Genomic DNA, 21717 nt, shown 5'->3' with positions numbered 1-21717 from the left:
AGACGACGTAAAAACGTTGTACCACACATGCACTTTGAGTCGTGTTAACTCGCAAAATCTAGTACGAAGCGTTAAAACGTTGAACCACACACACTTTACGCCGTGTTAACTCGCAAAATTTAAAACAAAAAATTTGCAAAATATGAAAAGTGTGGGGATCAAAGTTGAAAGTACAAAAGTTGTAAGGTAAAATTGTAAGAGATGAAAACTTTTGGTGTTAAAAGTAGAAAAACAAATAGTTTTGGGACAAAAGTGAAACATTGAAATTTTTTTTGAAAACCTCCCAAAGCATGATGTATATACCTATATGCATACAAATGTTGCTAATTTATACTTTGTTAATAACAAGTTCGAGCGCCTTTCTTCCAGCCACAATACTTTGGTGCAATCCACTTGAATGAAGTAGTCCACGTAGTCATACTACTCTTGTTTCTTTTTTTATGGATTGTCCAAATAGGCTTCCAATATAAGACAACATAATTGGTTAAACAACAATAATCATTTAAGTCAGTTAACTTTTATATAATTAAGGTTTGATGAGATTCTTAATTATTCCATCCAAATTTATTATTTTATTATATTAATTATATATTAAAACCTATATAAAACAGAATCAACAAACCAGATCATAATTATTCCATCCAAATTTATCATGTGCAGCAAAATCATTTCTCTCTAGTGCTCGGTCGCAACCCGGGTTAAACTGATTTCATTAAGCCCCACCCTAGGACTTACTACTTAACACATAACCTATACAATTAGCAGCCGAATATCACTAAGCCGCAATTATAATTTTTTTTATTAAACCTGACATAATCAATCGCCTTTCATCAATCAACAACACTACAGGTGATAGAACAAAGTTTTAAAATGAGTTTCATTATAAATCACCAAGTGCTTGATAAAGATCTTGATCACTCATATCTTGTAGAACTTGATCCTGTCAACGGAGTTGCAAGTTCTATCATCATATATCCAAATACCACCACATCAATCCCAAAATTTCAAGGAAACATAAACTTCATCTCAAACCAACGTATTGAATATAGAAACTAATTTTTAAAGACAATATCATTAACTATTAAGTATCAACCTGATTTTCAATCCATAGAACCTAATTCATGGATAGAGGAATAGATTTCTCCAGCAACAAACAAACAATATTCCAATAATTAAGCCTAAAAACATCATATATAATACAATAATACAAAAATACAAAATCACAAAAATAAATTCATAAAATCATAATTACGCACACAAATTATCATAATATTATTCTACAAATCACAAAGATCTAAACTACCTTTAGAGACAGTGTTCTGAATAACGGTATGATCATTAACACCTTCTTCTTCCTCGATCAACTACTCCATAAACTCTGGTTTATCAAGTGAGAGGGAGACTTTGGAGAGGAGGAACCACTGGAGGAGAGAGAAGATCATTCCGACGACTGTGCAAGTAGTCAATCTATCCATTGAAGGGACATGCAACCATAGATCTAGTAAAAGAAACACCGTAAAATAACCAAAATTTACCAAAAACATGAAATTAAGAATCGAATTCAGAAGCGATACTGACCGGATAATCGATTGATGGAAGTAATAGCTTGCGCCGGAACCCTAATCGCCGCCTTGTCTCCGCCCCTGCCCTCTTTCCCTCTCTCTCATATCGTTTTGATCTCAAAGACAAAGGATCGCTATCTCAGTTCGCCGATGCTGTCGGCAGTATGTCTTCTAGAAGCCACAGCCGGCGGATCTGGTTTCAAGTGACGGAGGAAAACGATGAAGACCGTCTTCTGCGTTGTAAGCCGCTGCCCTCCGTCGGTCGTCCACCGTGCCTACCACCTCTCTCCCTTCCTCTGTCTAGATTATCTCTCAAGAACCTGTGTAAAAAGTGGTATGAAGAAGCCAAATAGCAACTGATATGTGTTGAGGGGGAAATCAAAGAAGACACAGTTGAGTGGCAGAAACGAAAAGTTGAAAAGATTTCTGGCGCAAGTAGACGATGTAAATTGATATATATAATAATATATATATATATATATATATATATATATTTAGTACCTTTATTATTCTAACCTTTATTAATCTAATATTACTATTACTATATATTAATTAATTAATAATAATTAAGTGTTTTTAATATATAATAATATATATATTTTTAATACCTTTATTATTCTAACCTTTATTATTCTAATATTATAATAATATTAATTATATCTTCACTTCTTAAGGTGGATAGGATTTCTGTCAACCGATACTGGTATCGAAAATACATGTACCGTTCGATTCGTTATCTGTATATGAAGGTAAAAACCTGCATCAGCCTGGTACAGTTGCACCAGCCTGGTACAGTTATCGGTACATGAAGTTAAAAATCGGCACCAGCCTGGTACAGAAAAAGCCAAAAGTCGGGTACCGAAATGATTTTGAGAATCTTTTAGTTCGGGAAATTCGGTACTGCTACCCGGTACCATTTGCTCATCTCTGATCACGGGTACCGTACGAACAACAACGGTATCGTGCAACTTTTTTTGTTGATTTTCTTCAACTTTTAATGATTTCTTTTTTTTAGTTTTAGGGGTACGGATGAGGTCGGTGCCAACCGATACCGATACCCAAAATACCGGTTACGGTACCGTTATATGAAGGTAAAAACCGGTAGGCGCCAAAAGTTGGTACCGAATTTGTACTTAAGATCTTTCGGTTCGGGAAATTCGGTACCGGTACCCATGTACCATTTGCTTATCTCTGACCACTGGTTTCATACGAACAACATCATTACCATACAACTTTTTTGGTTGATTTTCTTTTGGTTAACTTTTAGTGTTTTTTCCTATATTTTCTTTTTATTCTTGTCAGTGGTTCCGTGCGCAACGCCCTCGTAGTGATTTTAAAACACATGTAAATACAGAGTAAATAACAAAAGAAGTTCGCCGCAACGCGACGATTATGAAAAAACCTAGTTATTTATAAAAAAATAGTTAGTATAAGCCGTGTGTTACTTATAGTTTATATATCTATACTGAGAAAAAAATCCTTTAGTAACAGTTTTACAATACGGTAATGAATATACATATTTTTTTTGAACGACCAACAGAATCAATTCCGAGCACTTTGGGGGCACCCACTGGACAAACGAAGTACTCCGAGAGTAACCCGAGTCCACCACCAATTATGGGGAAAACCCGGTAACCCACCCGCCCGTAGGCACGACGGTGAAATTACCAGTAAAACCCGTTTGGCTAAAAAATCTAACCTAGGTTTCCCTAGATCTCCTATCATTGCCGACAGTGCGTTATACATATTTAACCATTAAGAAATTATATTAAAACAAAAGGGTTATATTAAAATACTTTGAAGTTATATTAAAAATACTAAAAAATAATTAGACAGCATAAACAAAGATAAAGAGAGAGAAACAATAAAACAAAAGGATAAAAGGTGGAAGTTTAAGGCAATTAAGGTAGTTGTAGATGAATTAATAATAATATTGAAAAGAGTTGTTTTTTCAGTTCCTGAGGTTTACACCCTCTCGCAGTTTCAGTCCCTATTTTAAAAAATTCAATACTTCAGTCCCTAACGTTATCAATTTGATTCAATTAAATCCCTGCTCCAAATAGTCGTTAGTATAACATTACCATTTATGTTAAAAGACCTTTATGCCCATTAGGGACTAAAAGTACAACTCGAAAAAGAGGCTCTTGTTTTATAAACCCTGCAACTTTAGAGCAGCCAACATCATCTTCATCTTCAACATCCTATGTAATGGCAGCCACCATCATCTTCATCTTCTCCGACTCATGAACCCTCCTTGAGTTCGACATGTTTTTTGGTCCATCGAACTCACGAGAGTTGCTATATCCATTATTTGATAAATCCTTGTTTTTCTTTATTGACACATATTAAAATAAATCCTTATTTAGATCACCGACACCTTAAAAGAAAATCTAAAGTAAATAATAAAACTTACAAAGCCATTTTCCTTTGCTCCAGAAGAAGATGTTCGTTTCATTAACATGTTGTTCCTAGGTGTAGTAGAAGCCAATTGAGGCAAGCTGCCAGCTTGGCGCATACGTGGCACCCGCGGAACTCTAGGAGAACTGTTCAGTTCTTGATGAAGAAGTACCGCAAGCTGCACGGAAACATATCAGTACAAAATCATATAAAATTTATACCTTGATATATATTAAATTTGAAATTATTAAAAATTGATACCTCTTCATCACTTAAGGTCGTAGCTGAGGTAACAGAGTGCAGTATTTGATTCTTTGGTAACAGATGATCAATCTCATATTTATTGTTGAATCCATTTTTTCCATCTCTATGTCATTTTATAGTTGTTAGACTGTTAGGTATGTTTATATATAATTTCTGGTTATAAGAGATTTGTATAGTTCTGAAACTTTGATGACTGCAACATTTGAATGGGATAGAATACCGCATACACAACTGGAACGGAAGAAGAATAAGAATGATAACGGGTATCTTGGCCATGTTTTTGTATCCTGTCATGGAAACTCGAATTTCAACCCTTAGAACGGAAGAGGAATAAGCACGATAATGTGTGAAAAATTTGTTAAAGTTTATTACCTGTTTATAACGGAAATGTTAGCGGGTCAAACGACGTTGTCAATTTGGAAATGAGAAAAAAACTGAACATGCGTTGGTTATGGCTTCTTAGAGAAGAAGGATAAGAAGGAAGGATTGAAAGGTGCAAATGGAGGCTTTTAGAGGGATCACATTTGTTATAAGGGTTTCTAAATACAAAATTAACATGATTCCCTTCGTTTTCTAGGTAAAAGGACATAAATGCCCAAGTCAACTAACAGTTGACTGACAAAAGTTTGTCGCAGGGACATGATTGAATCAAATTGACAACGTTAGGGACTGAAGTGTTGGATTTTTTTGAAATAGGGCCTGAACCTGCGAGCGGGTGTAAACCCCTAATACTGAAACTGTACTTTACTCTATTGAAAAACTAACTATAACTTTGTTGTTTGATTATAAATAGATCTAAGCCATGTCGTATAAAGAGGCAGGAAGTGTCTTCTTACTTTTCGACTCCACAACTCATGATTTAACTAGATAATGCTAACATAAAAACATATCATTGGTTGCCATTAATAATTACAATCAACGATTACGAAAGCGTACAATAACTAAAAATGCTAACCCATGTGATCGTTATTAGCGTCTGCGTAACTCACATAAAGCACGTTGATTTCAAGTTGCAGCTCAGCTTGCTTTTCACGAATCCCTGACATTCGTTCAGTTAGCTCAACCAATTTTACATTTATACTACGGTCAAGCTCGACTACCTGTTCAAGAATACGTCCAAGTTGCTTGGAAACGTTACGCTCCTCGTTTGAGGTTGTCATTTTCTTACCTACGAATCGATTTATAAGTTAGAATTTAATTTAACTATTTGATTACCTTAAGTCAATATAATATAAACCTATTGATGTTATTAGATAAATTAAGGTTCGTACACATCATATTAAGCATTAGCTAGTTTGATGTTACTTGTCATCATATGATAAAAAGGAAAGTAAAAAACACAAAGAACAAAAACCTAATAAGACTTTTAGACAACCATTAACGCGTTGAATTTTATAATACATACAGATTAGGCTCATATAATCTTATGTAAACTGGTTGCTTGTACTAAGCCATCATAGTTTAGTAAACTAAGATATTTTATATCTGAAGAAACACTGGTTCAACAGATCGCAATCAATTGGACCAAGGGGTTTGAATCTGCATAAAAGGGTTAGGTCTTCTCGTTTGATTCGGGGTGTGGATGATCTCCTTCTTCGAACAATAACTGCAAAACGAACAGCCGTTAGACTCGCCACGGGGAGAATGGGGGTTCTCTCCGTGACCACCCTCCGGCGTGAGAATAAGTACAGCTTTTGATGAAGAAGAAGAAGTATTGAAAGTGAAGTGAATATAACTTGAGAATTTGTACCTGAATTATCCTTATTTATAACCGAAGTTTGGGCGGGAAAGTTTGTTGACGGAGGACGTAACAGAAAGTAATTTCCGTGAGCGGTTATTTCCTCCACCGTTAATCACTAACGGATGTGTGTGCACACGGATCGTGGTCACGATCAACGGTTGGGGAGATGCCACGTGGAAAGTGGACAAGTGTGGATCTTCCTTCAATTTGGTGCCATCATCGTGACTTTGAGGAGCACCCAGGATGATGCCACGTGGCCATTCGGTTATAACCGAATGGTGATGCACGATAAAGCCTTCTAGAAGGTTTACAGCTGTAATCCATGTGGCTCTGCTTCATGTAAATTCTGTTGTAAAAGAAAAATTATTTTTATCCAAGTCTGGATGACATTCCCGCGGAGGTGTTGTTAGGACCTTATCCTAACTGTTCTGTTGTATGAGAGCTTGCGCAAGGATATGTTATCTCTAACTTGGCGCGCGGATGTTGGAGACTACTTTCTTTTAAGTTCTCTTCTTTAGAACCAGTGCGCTGTCGCGCAAGGTTCTTTGAAAGAGGTTCATTGGTGGTGAAGTTGTGCTATGGTCCCGAGCACTTGTGCAAGGTTTTTGGGACCTTACCCCTTCAATATCATAACCTTTTTATGCGTAACATTTATTTATATACTATGACTTAGCAACATTTTCAGCGCATGTAACGACGACAAAACTGCAATATATATTGTCACAATAGATGAGGTGTATAGGTTACCATAAAGTGACAACAACCAACGTTCAGTGCCACAAAAACATGGCAATCAAAATAAAGCAATCCCGCAAACAGAAACACGCTAAATACACAAGGACAGTACAACACAACAAGGTCAAGTCATAACCCAATAAAGTACAAACTGCCCAATGTACAAACCAGCAGTCGAAACAACATATTAGCCTTAACCAATAAATGGCCGCAAACCCATGTAACACAAGTAGCCAAGAATAATTTACCACAAAAATGAACTAATCGGCAAGCATGTCCAACTAATGAACACAAGAAAATGTTTCGCGTTCACAGTATACAAATACAACAACCCAGAAAATGACAACATATCCACTCAACTTAGGCAGCCAACAAAAACCCAAGCCTGAACTAAACAATATACAAACAACACAACAGTTTCCAAATCCAGTAGAAAGAACATATGCACAAGCATTTTGCTAATCGATAGCACATGAACAAACAATTGAGGTCAGTCAATACAAATGCATCTACTCACAATTTTAACAAAAGACAAACCAAGCTCACCAGCCTCGGTTGGCTGCATCAAAAAGTGCCAAGCCCAAACCGAGGCACTATCATAGCTACACTCTCGGATGAAAAACCAAATCATCATCATGGAGCAAAAATAGCATGCGCCAAACCAGGACAGGTGTTTATCCTCATAGAAATTATCACAGACCCTAAAAGTCTTCGATGAATCAGAAAATAATCATTCTCATCAACATCAACCAACAAATGAACATCAAAGCGTAACCGTAAAAAAAAACCTCAGATGAACTCAAATACTCCATCTTCATCGACATAACTTAACTCTTAAAAGGCCAAACCGACAAACAATCAAACATCCAAATAAACCTCGGATGAACAACTAAGTTTCATCTTTTTAGGCAAATCCCAAACAACAAACTGCAAAAAAAAAAAAAAAAATTTGGTCGAAAAAAGAGCATGCAAGAACATCAAAGCCTCGAAACAAAAACAAAACATCAACATACAAATAATCTACCATACGAAGAAGGCTCGAATGAAACCCGATGTTTCATCTTCACAGATACATCCAAAAAACAAACTGCTAAAAAATCTACTGGAATAAAGAGCATGCAAGAACATCAAAGCCCCAAAACAGCAACAGCGGAGCAGAAAAAAAAAACAACGATTCCAAATGGAATTTTAAAGATACCGACGGAAATCGTAAGTATACTTCGAGAAAAGCAACCAAAGTCGTCAAACATAGACACTCATTACGGTGCATTACCCAAATTTGACGGAAGAGGGTGGTTCCGTAGGAGCCGCTACGACAACGACTTGGTGGCGACGAAGGACCCCGGCCAAAAGAGAGAAAATGAGTTGCTTCCAAATGAAGCAAACCATAAAGAAACATATATTAAATACCTATATAAGGGCCAACACAACACATATTACAACCCAATAAGCACATACAACCTAGACAACCAATGTTACAACTCTACAATACATAAACATGCTGCTAATTCATAGTATATAGATTTCGAAAGTTCAACTCTTAGTTTATAGGTTTAAAAAGTAAATTACTTACTTTGAACATAAGAAATTCCATCTCTTAAACAACACAAAATTTTTCTACAGCTAAGATAAAAATTCCATCTCTTAAACAACACAAAATTTTTCTACAACTAAGGGGTTGTTTGTTTACCTCTTAATGAGGCTATTAAAGGTTCAGACATCTTACTGATTCAGACTCTTTGTTTCACGAGCAGATGTCTGAATAGTTCAGACATTTGCCTCTAAATGAGTAAGCATTATACAGAGTCTGAATGGTTAAGACTTCTAATCTGAATTGGTCAGACATTTGCCTCTGAATAGTTAAGCATTATACAGGCTGTTAATGGTTCAGACCTCTTACTGGTTCAACACTTAATCATTCAGATGTTGCCAAACAACCCATAAGGGGCTGTTTGGTAGCCTCTTAATGACCATTTAAATGCTACCTCTTAATGGTTTAAAACCTCTGAATGAATAAGAGGTAACCTCAAGTCTGAATGGTTAAGAGGTAACATCTGAATGGTAAATCATCACATGTCACATTCTTCTACCTTCTTATTGTCACATTCTTCTACCTTCTTCAGAGGCTACCAAACAACCATTAAGATAAAATAGAAAAGAGTTTAATAACATTTCCCCTTTACATTAAAAGTATAATTGGTATTTATTTTACCTACATTAGTTTTAATTTAACTAGGGGGAACACCCGTGCGATGCACGACATGCATAATAGTTATTGTTTTTTCCTGGAACGACGACTAATATAGATAGTGCGTGACACGGTACGAAAGTGCGAATATAGTATAGATTTTTAAAACAAAAACCGGTTTTTTTTAAAGTTAGCCGTTTGACCATGGTTATTTTAACCAAAGTCCACTCCTCGTTCGGCGCTTTGTGGTAGCACTACCAGTCAAAAAAAGGCCCAAAACGCCCGAGGGTACAGTGTTCCCCCGCGTTTTTAAGACGCTTTGAGAGAGGTTTGCGCCCCACCACATGTGGTCTCACAAAACTTCAATTCTATGGACGTGTGGTTTCTCAACCCTCTTCAAAAGACGTCACAGTTTTCAAATTTTTTTATTTTTTCTTTTTCATTGTTTTAGATTGTGTAAAAAAGATGTTAAATATATATATTATACTACATACACATATACATATAAATTCAGTTTTGACATCTAAAAGTCAAATTGCAGGTTTTGTTCCCTTTTATAGATAAGAAAGCAGTTTATTATTTATTACTAAAATGTTGTATTAACTTTATTCTGCAACATATTCTTTATAAACTATGCTTACCTTGATATAACCTAATAGCTATATTTCCTTATTAGAAGTCTTTTATAATTGAAAATTAGTACATATTATTACCTTGCTGGTGAACACATTTACTCTATGTTTAGGGAACAATTTGATTAGGTTGCTGATATTGAATTGAATATCACACCAAATTACAATAGCAGTTTATATTGCTACTATTCACCCAAATCAAGCACCTTAAATAAGTCAGTGTTTCTCTATATTCAAAAAACGAACTATAACTGACGATTATTAAATTGCAACAGTCAATTCAATCCAAATACTGCAATAGAAACATAAAATCTACCACAATTCGTTGGTTAATCACGTATAGTTCTTAATCGATTAGAATCAGAAAAAAGGAAATTGACTCACCGTAACTTAAAATCAGGAAGAAGGCGAACAAAGGGGCGGAGTTTTTCGAAATCAATGACCCCTGTCTTTCATTGTTATTCCTTGAATGAGGTAAGCAAGACCCCATACTACACACTACATACACATACATAAAAATTGGGTTCTATATTATTTGTATAAACACCGATTGGAAACCCTCACATTGCATTTGATGAAACCCTAATTAATATAAACACACACACTAACACTCACGAACCGAATCGAATTTATAAAAGGAAAAATTCGGGCTGTTTTTACCTCTTGCTGCTCCAAATCTTCATTACCATACATTATCTTCATCTTAGAGATATAGATATTGCACTTAAAGGTCTCAACCATCAAAATACGATCCAATGGCTAAAAAGTGGTTCCTAATTATGCAATGGTTATCATTTGAACCTTATTCCATGAGACTTGAGGTATGATGCAAAGAGCATTCTTTTGAGTTTTAAACCATCTGTAATTAAGTTCATTATTTAATCATTATTATTGCAATTATTAGGTATTATAGATAATAATACCCCATGAAATTACCTTTTAGTAATTTTCGTTTCTAATTGGTTAGCATCTTTTAAGTTTTAAAACCATTTATAGTTATAATTAAATTCATAATAACGTTGATTAAGTTTTTTTATATTTAAATATTATTATTATTATTTATTTTTATTTTTATTTCATATGATGTTCATCAACTATCTGATAAAATTGCAAAAAAGGTTGTAACCTTATTTGTATGATGTTTAGCAATTACTAAACCAAATAATAATGACTTAATTATAAAATTCAATCAAGTAATCGGTTACGGAGAACTTGAAATGGAAAAGCAATGTAAATATGAGGAAGGTGATGATGTTCAACTAAGTCAAATGATTTAATTCTTTATCAAGTATTTAACAATACTTAATTTATAAAGTTATCAATTTAATTGTATTTATCAATTTATACTCATGTAGAAAGACTAATTCCCTTTACTAACTTCATTGAGTTGTTGTACTATAAGCATAATATGCTGCAATTATTTAAATTTGGTTGGAACCCTTGTGAAATGCTTTATACGATAGTATAGATAAACGCAATCAATTTAAATCTTTTGCGCGGGTTGAAAACATCCGAGCCCTTAAAGTTTGCTGCCAATCCTGTCAAACAATACCTCCTCAAATATTTCCTCTGCATCTATATTGCCTATATATAGTATCAATTAAATCACACAAAAGCATCATATGTTTAAAAAAATAGTAAAGTAGAAATTAAAAAAGGAAATACCAATAGGCCAAATAAATGTCTATCTCCAAATGAATAACTTTTCTCGTACCCACCCTTTTACACCTCCATATACATGAAGCTGCAAAAAGGAAAAAGACTATAAATTTATGAACAATTAAACAATACATTGGTAAATGGTTCCAGATACTATAGTCATGCAAGGGTACCTTGATGAAGTATGAAGTGTCTGTCTTTTTGTATCCAATAACCTGTGTGTATACTTTATATGTAATATAAAATCATAGTTTGAAAAAAAAAACCACTAAATCACCAAAAACATAATAAAACATCAATATAAACTCATAGATTATGTAAAAGAAAACTGTTATCCCATTTGAATATTTTAAGAAACAAACCAAAGTTTTTTCGAATAAATGTTGAAATGGGTATAAAGGAACACACATTTCCACCAAGATAAATAAATTTCATATCAACTTATCTCTTTCTTATCTCTTTCTTTTCGACTCTAACTCGCACAATAGTAGACAAAGGAGTTGATGTTGAGTGAAATGGTGAATTTATAGCAATGATAGGAGATTCCTTAATCGGTCAAATTTATTACATATTGATTGAAATTGGACCTTTGGAGTGCTTTTGCGGTTTATCCCAATAGGTTTCGTTTATTAATTGCATTTAAGAACCGGACTTATTATTGTATTATTATAATTAATTGTGATTATATTCTCATTTAATTATTTTTTTATTTTTTAATATTAATGTAGAAAGACCATTTCACCCCTTACTAACATCATTAAGTTGTTGTACCATAAGTATAAAAGATTGTAATTACTTAAATTTGGTTGGTATCCTTATGAAATGCTTTATAATATAGTATAGATATAGATAGATAGATATAGATAAAGATAATTATTTTTTTTTATTTTTTAATATTAATGTAGAAAGACCATTTCACCCCTTACTAACATCATTAAGTTGTTGTACCATAAGTATAAAAGATTGTAATTACTTAAATTTGGTTGGTATCCTTATGAAATGCTTTATAATATAGTATAGATTAGGTTCTAGCATTAATGTACTGTACTATATGTTAATATGGTGTTTCATGCATTGCTTTGTTGCAAATTGTGTTGTTTTATTTGTAAATTATTATTATTATTATTTATAATAATCTAATTAATTTAGCCAAAATCTTGTTAACAATATATTAGAATATATATATATATATATATATATATAGTTATTTTAATACTTTTATTATTTTAATATTATAATAATAATTCCTTTTTTTTACTGTTTAACTTTAATTTAATGATTTTTTAGTATCACGGGGTGGGATAAGCTTGGTGTCAACCGGTACTGGTATCGAAAATACCGGTACGGTCTTGTTTGGTATCGGTACAAATAGTAATTTTAATATTTTAATAATATATATAGTTTTTTATATATTTTTATTATTTTAATATTATAATAATAATTCTTTTCTTTACTTTTTAACTTTAATTTAATGATATTTTTATGATACTTATGATCTTTCGGTTTAAATTTTATCTTAATCTATTAAATTCTGATACTAATATCATGGATAAGTTCTTAATATTTGATATCATTTGGATCCCTTTACCTATTTTTTTATTATATGTTTTCTTTGAAAATATATTGTTGTGTTTTTATTACGAATTATATTTGAGCTACTTTTAATATATTAGTTACTTCGAAATTTAAATTTTGGTTACCTTGTCAAAGATCATTTTATAGAATAATCATAAGTTTGGAATAATTATCTTTAAACCAATTATTAAAACAAATTAAGATCAAAGTTAACTTTAAACTAATCTACCTTTATCTATAATATATTATTTAGTATAATGTGTTATTGATGATATTAATTTTAATGATTATTGATATATAATTATTTTATTTTATTTTTTACCTTATCTCTTATTTATTTAATATAAATTAAATGCAATTAATAGGATTTTTATAGAATGATGCATTTAAAACAACCATAAATTTTGGTTTTAAAATAGAACATATAACTAAACTTTAGAATATTATTTTAATATTATAATAATAATTCTTTTCTTTACTTTTTAACTTTAATTTAATGATATTTTTATGATACTTATGATCTTTCGGTTTAGATTTTATCTTAATCTATTAAATTCTGATACTAATATCATGGATAAGTTCTTAATATTTGATATCATTTGGATCCCTTTACCTATTTTTTTTATTATATGTTTTCTTTGAAAATATATTGTTGTGTTTTTATTACGAATTATATTTGAGCTACTTTTAATATATTAGTTACTTCGAAATTTAAATTTTGGTTACCTTGTCAAAGATCATTTTATAGAATAATCATAAGTTTGGAATAATTATCTTTAAACCAATTATTAAAACAAATTAAGATCAAAGTTAACTTTAAACTAATCTACCTTTATCTATAATATATTATTTAGTATAATGTGTTATTGATGATATTAATTTTAATGATTATTGATATATAATTATTTTATTTTATTTTTTATCTTATCTCTTATTTATTTAATATAAATTAAATGCAATTAATAGGATTTTTATAGAATGATGCATTTAAAACAACCATAAATTTTGGTTTTAAAATAGAACATATAACTAAACTTTAGAATATATATAGATAACATTTCCTCTTGGAGATCCAAGTTTAAGCATTAATATTTTTAAAGCGGCTACTCATGCACGATCTATTTACTTTTAAATCTACACCTTTTTATCAATTAGATAACTTGAATCCACGCAGTTTATAAAAAGACAGCTTTTTCCAACACCTTTTACCATTAATCTAAAAAGACAAAGCCTGCTAAAAGTCTAAAAACCCCACAACAAATATATCTTATGAGGACATGAAGTTGCTTGCAAATTGCAATTTATAAAGAGCACCAAATTACTTTTTATAAAAAGATATACTATTTTTTATAAATCTTAAAAAATGTTCATAAAATTTAACCAACTATAATTTTTAAGTTTGTAGAAAATAAATGATCAGACGAAAACATGATAGGATTTTCATAAAAGAAATGACGTGCTATACACAAATCCTCATTGACAAAGCATATTTGGCTAAACATTCATAATGGAAAATTATTTTCTTTGCTTTTATAGGTTTTCAAAGTATTTGGAATACTTACCAAGTTAAGTTGTGTTATTTTTTAACGGAAATTAAGTTGTGTTAACTAGGAAATTTCAAAGATGCTTAAAATAAGCATTTTAAATTGTTAAAATTTATTGAGGGTAATCTTTTGACCATCTCCAACGACTATGAACAAAAACAAAACAAGAAATACTCTTTACTAAAGCCTTCATGGTTCTTCCACATGTTAAAAGTCAGATCCGCTTATAAACCCAACCTACGTTAACATTAAAATCGATAGCATACACATTGTTAAGTTACCGTTGTTTTCTCCATAATGAAGATCGAAGTGGTGATCATTGACATGTTCCAAAGACGTTGATAGCAAAAGTATTTCTAATGGCGGGAACAAAACAAGTTTTCCATAAATTAAAGATAGATAAAACGGGTGTAAGATGAATTTGTTAACATTTACCATGACGTCATCTCTCTTTCCTTGCATACAAACTTTATTATGGTTATAAAGTTTTACAAATTGATTAAGTTGAATTAACATTCATCCTGGCAGATCTTGTATAATAAAATTTACACTTTTATGTCTTCGACTTGTTTTTTTCAAGATAATTGATGATTTTCTACTTGTAAATTGGTGTTACATATATATAACTATACTTGCCAAGCATGGGTAGGCATACAAACTTTAAACTTTTGGATTTACATGTATAAACTACAATAATTTAATTAGCTTTTTTCAGTTTTGCCTTTAAGACAAACTCTATGTATATTTGTTTATTAGAAAAAAAAAAATATTACATGTATAACATGAGTGATCATATTCAAAGATTGAATCTTTGAAATACAAAGTATATTGATAATATTGGTATATCTGGATAATGGGTATGGAATCAGTGTTGCTTTTCATAGTTAAATCCAAACTGCCAATAATTTCTTATATTTCTCATCGATCATAACTTACCATATTAAAATATAAGTGGCCAGTTATTATTTTTATTTTATAAAATTTTAACAGTAGTTTTTTGGATTCCCTCGGTACAATTTTATTATTTTTTATCACATCATAATCATGATTGATTTAAGGAATCAATAAATTACATTACATATGTAATTACCTAAAAGGGCCGCTAGCTCTTGCAAGGGTATTAAGTTATTAACAATTAAAACTTTCGGGGAAATTTTCCTTTAATAAACAAGTGAAAGACCCGAATTATACCCCAAAGATACCACCATGTACACACGATTATTATATGTTCTATAGAATCCCGTGTATTATACGAGTTGAATAAATGTAATTTTATATATTAAATAATAAAAAGTTATATTTTATGAACCCCGTATATTGTACAGGTTAAATAAATGTAATTTTATATATAAAAAAATAAAAAAGTTATATCTTTAAAAACCATGTGTATTACACAGATTAAATAAATGTAAATTTGTATACTAAATACTAAAAACGTCGTATCTTAAAAAAAAACCGTGTATAATCGAGTTGAATAAATCTACCAAATAACAAAAAAAAAATTACATCCTTAAAAACCTCGTATCTTACACGTGTTGAATAGATCTAAAAAATAGTTATATCTTTAAAAATCATGTATATTACACATATTAAATAAATGTAATTTTGTATATTAAATACTAAAAACATCATATCTTTAAAAAACCCGTGTATAGTTGGGTCGAAAAATCTACCAAATAATAAAAACATTATTTCCTTAAAAACCTCTAATTTTACATAGCAAATGATAAAAAATTATATATTTAAAAATTCGTGTATTACACGGGTTATATAAATGTAACTTTGTATAGTAAAAAATTAAAAAGTTATATTTTCCAAAACCCCGCATTTTAGACTTGTTGAATAAATATAATTTTGTATATCAAATAACTAAAAATTTATATTTTTAATAAATTAGGATAACATTTAATATTAATTTATTATTTATATTTAATATAAATATAAGTAGGAAAGATAGGTATTTTTTAAAAATATATTAAATTAACAATTTAGATGTGAGGATAATATTTTATTAAAGTATGATAAGATTTAATATTAATTTATTATTTATTATCTAGTTAATATAAGATAAGTATAAATTTGAGGATACCCGCAAAACTTGGTTTCTTTTATTAGTCCCCCCGTAATGGGGCGTTGTTTTTAAAAAAAATTCAAAAAAAACGCCGTAAAACGCCGGAATCCCCACTACATGGGGCGTTTCCGGGCGTTTTTTTTGAAAAAAATTGAGGCCGGCGTGTTTATTAAAACGCTGGAAGAATGTTGAATGCCCAATCCCAACTCTCAACGGCTAGTTTTTAAACGGCTAGTTTTTATTTTTATTTTTTTTTAATTTCATTTCCCCCTATATATATATACACTCAATCATTTTCAACCAAAAAAATCACAAAAACCCTCTAAAAAATACAAGCATTTTATAAAAACTTGATGGATTCTCCTAGTTCTTCCTCCATGCTAAACTGTTGCTACCACGAGTTTTTTGCGGATGGCGATGGTTCAACCGATGAGGAGGTTGAGCAAGAGGCGGTTACGGGTGCTTGTAAACTAGCGATGAGATATGCCGAGCATTGTCGTCGCCCCCAAGCAAAAAAAGGTAAAAGAGGTTATATTGAACGAGACCGACGCGGGGCACACGATCGTTTGATGAAAGATTATTTTGATGAGGAGCCGACATATTCGAACGAAATGTTTAGACGTCGTTTCCGAATGAGTAAGCGGTTATTTCTACGTATAGTCCACGACTTGGAAGCCAACTACGATTTTTTTAAACAAAAAGCGGATGCGAGAGGGGAACTTGGATTTACCGGTATCCAAAAGTGTACCTCGGCGTTACGAATCCTTGCTTATGGAAACACTACCGACATCAATGACGAGTATCTAAAAATGGGGGAGAAAACAACGAGAGATAGCTTGGAGCATTTTTGTCGCGGTAAAATTCCTATACTTTACAATTTATTTTTTTAACATCGAGTATACTTTTCATTTTTTTTGTCTATGTTTACAATTCCTATAATATATTTTTTTTGTGTCTATTTTTTTTTATAAAGGTATAATTGATGTGTACGGTGCGCGTTATCTTAGAACGCCCACATGGGACGACCTTCAAAAGATCTACGAGGTACATAATGCTCAACATGGTTTGCCTGGTATGATCGGGAGCATAGATTGCATGCATTGGCGTTGGAATAACTGCCCGACTGCATGGCGAGGCCAACACACACGGGGTGACCAAAAAGGACCCACTATTATTCTTCAGGCGGTTGCTTCACAGGACCTTTGGGTTTGGTCTGCTTACTTTGGCGTGGTCGGGTCATGCAATGATATTAATGTTTTTGAACAATCTCCGCTGTTAGAGGAGTGGATTTCTGGCAAAGCTCCTAAAGCGTCGTTTTACGCAAATGGAAACCTACCCTCATGGGTATTATTTGAGCGACGGAATATATCCTAGGTATTCGATTTTCGTGAAGACGTATAGTGATCCTATTGATGAAAAAAGAGCATATTTTAAAAAGGTTCAAGAGTCTTCACGAAAAGACATTGAGAGATGCTTTGGGGTTCTTAAACAACGCTGGCATTATTTGAGAAATCCTTGTCGTGCATGGAGCAAGCAAAAAATGAGAGATGCTATGTACGCGTGTATAATCATGCACAACATGATTTTGGAAGACGAAGGAAAGGCAATATGCCAGAATTATGTGCCAGAAGCCGTTCAAGAGGAGCATCCACAGGCGTCAATGGAAGAAAGAGTGAATAATGCGCGAGAGTTGCGTTACGAACCGTACCATTCCCAGTTAATGGTTGATTTACTACACCACGCATGGTCGGTTCGGTATGTACCACCGGAGGGAGAGGAAGAAACGGAGGACGAGGGTGAAGAAAGCGAAGATGAAGACTAGTGTTTTTTTTTTTTAAATTCGGATTTTAATTTTTTTATTTGTAGTATTTTTTTTTATTTAACCGGATTTTATGTTTTTTATTTCTAGTATTGTATTTTTTTTATTTAATAAAGTATTTAAAGTTTAAAAAAAATAATTGGGAAATGATTGCATGGGCATTATTTGAATAATGCCCCACTACACCATTTTATGGTATAATGCCCCTTGCTGACTGGGCTGCCACATGGCGCAAAACGCCCCATGGTGGGGGCATTATAATGTTTAACCATTACGCATGGTCTTAGACCATGTGTAGTGGTATAACACTATAATGCCCCCACCATGGGGCGTTTTGCGCCATGTGGCGTCCTAGTCAGCAAGGGGGCATTATAGCAAAAGTGGTGTAGTGGTATAATGCCCCATAATGCCCCATTCAATCATTTTACAATCATTTCACAATTATTTTTTTTAATTTAAAACATAAAATAACATTCATTAATTTAAAAAAAAAATTACATTACTTGAAAAAAAAAATAAAAAAAAACTTAAAAAAAACCGAAAGTAAAAAAAAAAGCAGAAAATAAAAAAAAACCGAAAAATAACTGAAAAAAATAAAAAAAAACATAAAAAAATAATATATAGTGGGTCTAGCGGGGACACCAAAAGGAGGGCGGAAAGGATGCATGGTTGTATAAAAATAAGAAGAAAGTGGGTTTTTTTTATAAAAGTTGGAAGAAAGTGGGAGAGTTTGTGAAGTTTTGTATAAAAAATGGTGTGAATGTGAGTTAAATATATATAGTGGGAATTATTTAAAATAAAAAAAAAAAGAAAGTTACCGTTTGAACAACGGTCGAAAGATGGTGGCCCCCACACGATTAAGCGTTATTTTTAAAACGCCGGACCCAATTTTTTTCGAAAATCACGCCGGAAAACGCCCCCTGTAGTGGGGGGTTGGGCGTTTTAGGGCGTTTTGGGGCAATTTTTTTTAAAAAAAACGCCCCATTACGCTTGGTCTTATAGTAGATAGATGTTATATTTGATGTAATTAATCCTATTTCAAAATATTATGTATTTATGTGTAACAAAAATAGAGAAATCATATAAGTAATCATACAAATATTTGAATATGTGTCCATCAATATGATTGTTTATTTTTACTTTTGGATAATCACCTTGGTTCTTGAGACACCATGGGTATGCAACCTTATTTCGAATTCAAATTGGAGTAAAGAAATGGTTTTCGGTGAATATATAAAGTCATAAACGTCTTCTGACTTTTTAGACATGTCATATAAACGATATCTAAAATAGATTATCATTGATAGTGTAAAAAAAAAAAAAAAAAACTAATTACAAATGTGAACCCTACTAATTTTACTTCTGTTCTATTTGAATAGAAAAGATAAGTACAAACTAAATTTAAAAAAAAATGCAATATGAAAATAAGAGATAGAATAATCGATATTTTTTTGTCATAAAATAAGAGATAAGGGTAAACTAAATAAAAAAGTGTCTATTTGGTAAATAATAATATTAAGTATGAAAAGGTAGGAAATTACAATTGTAGACATCTTCAATGAATGACACGTGTCCAAAATCAGGTTTCTTTTATTATATAGTATAGATGTGCCTTCCCATATAATTGTCCCCTTTAGGGAAGGTTCAAATGAAAACCACTACAACATTAATTATTGTGAAAACTCAAAAACTAACTAAAAAACCTAAAAAAATACCAATTTTTTTTGCATACAAATTTTCGCTATTTAAATTATATAAAAAAAAAATTTTCAAATTTTTTTTTGTAGTGCACATGTGTAATAGTACTACACATGTGAATTATTACACATGTGCACTACAAATTTTTTTTTTGAAAAAAACTTTTTTTATATATAAAAACTATCGATTTTTAATAAAAAATTGTAAAAAAAAAAATTGGTGTGTTTTTTAGGTTTTTTTTAAGTTAGTTTTCAAGTTTTCGCAATAAAAGTGGTTTTTATTTGAACCTTCCCCTTGTATATATATTACACATATAATACGGAAATTAAATATTTGAGAACAACAAAAAATCTCCATTGAGTTCCTCATAATTAGTTTAAGTTTTCTATTGAAAAGAGCCTCAGCTTCGATATCATAACTTTAACACTCTAACTAACTAAGACTATATGTAGTGGTTTAGCTCAATAATGCCCCCATCATGGGGCGTTTTGCGACACGTGGAAGTCCAGTCAGCATGGGGCATTATTGGGGGTTATTGCAAAAGTGGCGTAGTGGGAATAATGCCCAAAAAACGCCCCTTCCATTAATTACACAATAATTTTTTTTTTAAATTGAATAATGCAAAAGTTTCCCCATTTGTCAGTCAACCCTTCCACAATCCCTTTTAGGCGTTTTTTTAAACACGCCAATCCAATTTTTTTCAAAAATAATGCCCAAAAACGCCCTATGTAATGGGGGGGTTGAAAATAATGCCAAAAAACCGCCCCACTACAGGTGGTCTAACAGTGATGTATTACTATAAGGCTAGGGGGTGTGGTATGTCGTCTCTGGCTACATCATCGTCGTTAACGCCTTATAAGGCCCCCACCCCATCCCCTGCACGCCAAAGGGGGGCGCTATTGAAGTCTCGCCAGCCCAGTAACAAACGTTTTATCGGTTTGTTCAAGGTTTTGGTCAAATATGACTATTGCCAAACGATCGACTTTATTAAAAAAAATTAAGTTTTAATTTATAATTTTAACATTATAAATATACTACCCCATTACGAAACATGCTTTTCTTATGTGGTTGATTGTGCAAAAGAAGCTGAAAACCCAATACATTATGATCAGATGGAATTCTTCGGGTAACGCAAACTTGAATCTGTTATGTTGCTCACTTTGCATTTCAGGTCCTGATTCACACAACCATTTGTTCTTTGAATGCGAGTTCTCGGCTCAAGTGTGGAATGATGTCAAAGGCTTAGCAGGAATGGATACAATCCAGAATAATTGGACCGATATTTTTGAGTACTTGCTAGGAATAGCGAATGATAAGTCAACTAATCATGTTATTTCTAAGTTGGTGATGAGTGCCTCGGCGTACTTTATTTGGGAAGAGAGAAATAGGAGACTGTTTACTAATCGTAAAAGAAGTAAGAATCAACTTGTGGAGGTGATACGTAGCACGGTCAAGATGAAGCTTCACACCATGCGGTTCAAGTCTTCTACTCAGACGGAGCGGGCTTTGCAACAGTGGATGCTTCCTCGTGGATTATTGATTCCTGATGATGATAATGGCTGAGCCTGTATTGTTGATATGTTAGCATAGGGAGTTGTTTTATTTGGTGTTTCCTTTGTTGGAGCGCTTTTTTTTTTGTGAGCGCGTGTTGACTCTCGTATGGCATGTCATACGTGAGAATTGAGAAGTATTTCTGCTTCTCACTTGTTTTTTATTTGGTTATTATAAAATTCACCGGGGTAACCCTTTACCAAAAAAAAATATACTACCCCATTACTCAAATATTCATCCATTCTCCATCTATTCTCCATCTAAAAACTTTACAAACTTTA

At 32.2% G+C, this 21717-nt stretch overlaps 1 protein-coding gene and 1 long non-coding RNA gene across 2 annotated transcripts; one reads left to right on the top strand and one right to left on the bottom strand.

Annotated features, from left to right (window-relative positions):
• Positions 1-433: 433 nt before the first annotated feature.
• On the bottom strand, positions 434-2018 carry LOC110864871. The gene is made up of 3 exons (XR_002550138.2): positions 1579-2018; positions 1304-1498; positions 434-458 (listed from the first exon to the last, which is right to left on the bottom strand). It is a non-coding gene; the product is annotated as an uncharacterized LOC110864871 (long non-coding RNA).
• A 14703-nt stretch (positions 2019-16721) lies between these two features.
• Positions 16722-21448, top strand: LOC110944460. The gene is made up of 3 exons (XM_022186123.1): positions 16722-17223; positions 17342-17440; positions 21057-21448. The coding sequence occupies exons 1-3, from the start codon at positions 16722-16724 to the stop codon at positions 21446-21448; spliced, it is 993 nt and encodes a 330-aa protein (XP_022041815.1).
• The last annotated feature ends 269 nt before the right edge of the window (positions 21449-21717 follow it).

The sequence above is a fragment of the Helianthus annuus genome, chromosome 6 (assembly GCF_002127325.2).
Source record: "Helianthus annuus cultivar XRQ/B chromosome 6, HanXRQr2.0-SUNRISE, whole genome shotgun sequence".
Taxonomy (NCBI): Eukaryota; Viridiplantae; Streptophyta; class Magnoliopsida; order Asterales; family Asteraceae; genus Helianthus; species Helianthus annuus.
The sequence above is the reverse complement of the archived record's forward strand: the minus strand, read 5'-3'. Positions and strand labels throughout refer to the sequence as shown.

What these genes read in the sequence shown, in the direction of transcription:
- LOC110944460 (XM_022186123.1), top strand. Translation starts at nt 16,722, where the DNA reads ATGGATTCTCCTAGTTCTTCCTCCATGCTAAACTGTTGCTACCACGAG. An exon ending in CTTGGAGCATTTTTGTCGCG is followed by an intron (nt 17,224 to 17,341) that starts GTAAAATTCCTA and finishes TTTTTTATAAAG; the next exon opens with GTATAATTGATGTGTACGGT. An exon ending in TGCTCAACATGGTTTGCCTG is followed by an intron (nt 17,441 to 21,056) that starts GTATGATCGGGA and finishes TTTGCATTTCAG; the next exon opens with GTCCTGATTCACACAACCAT.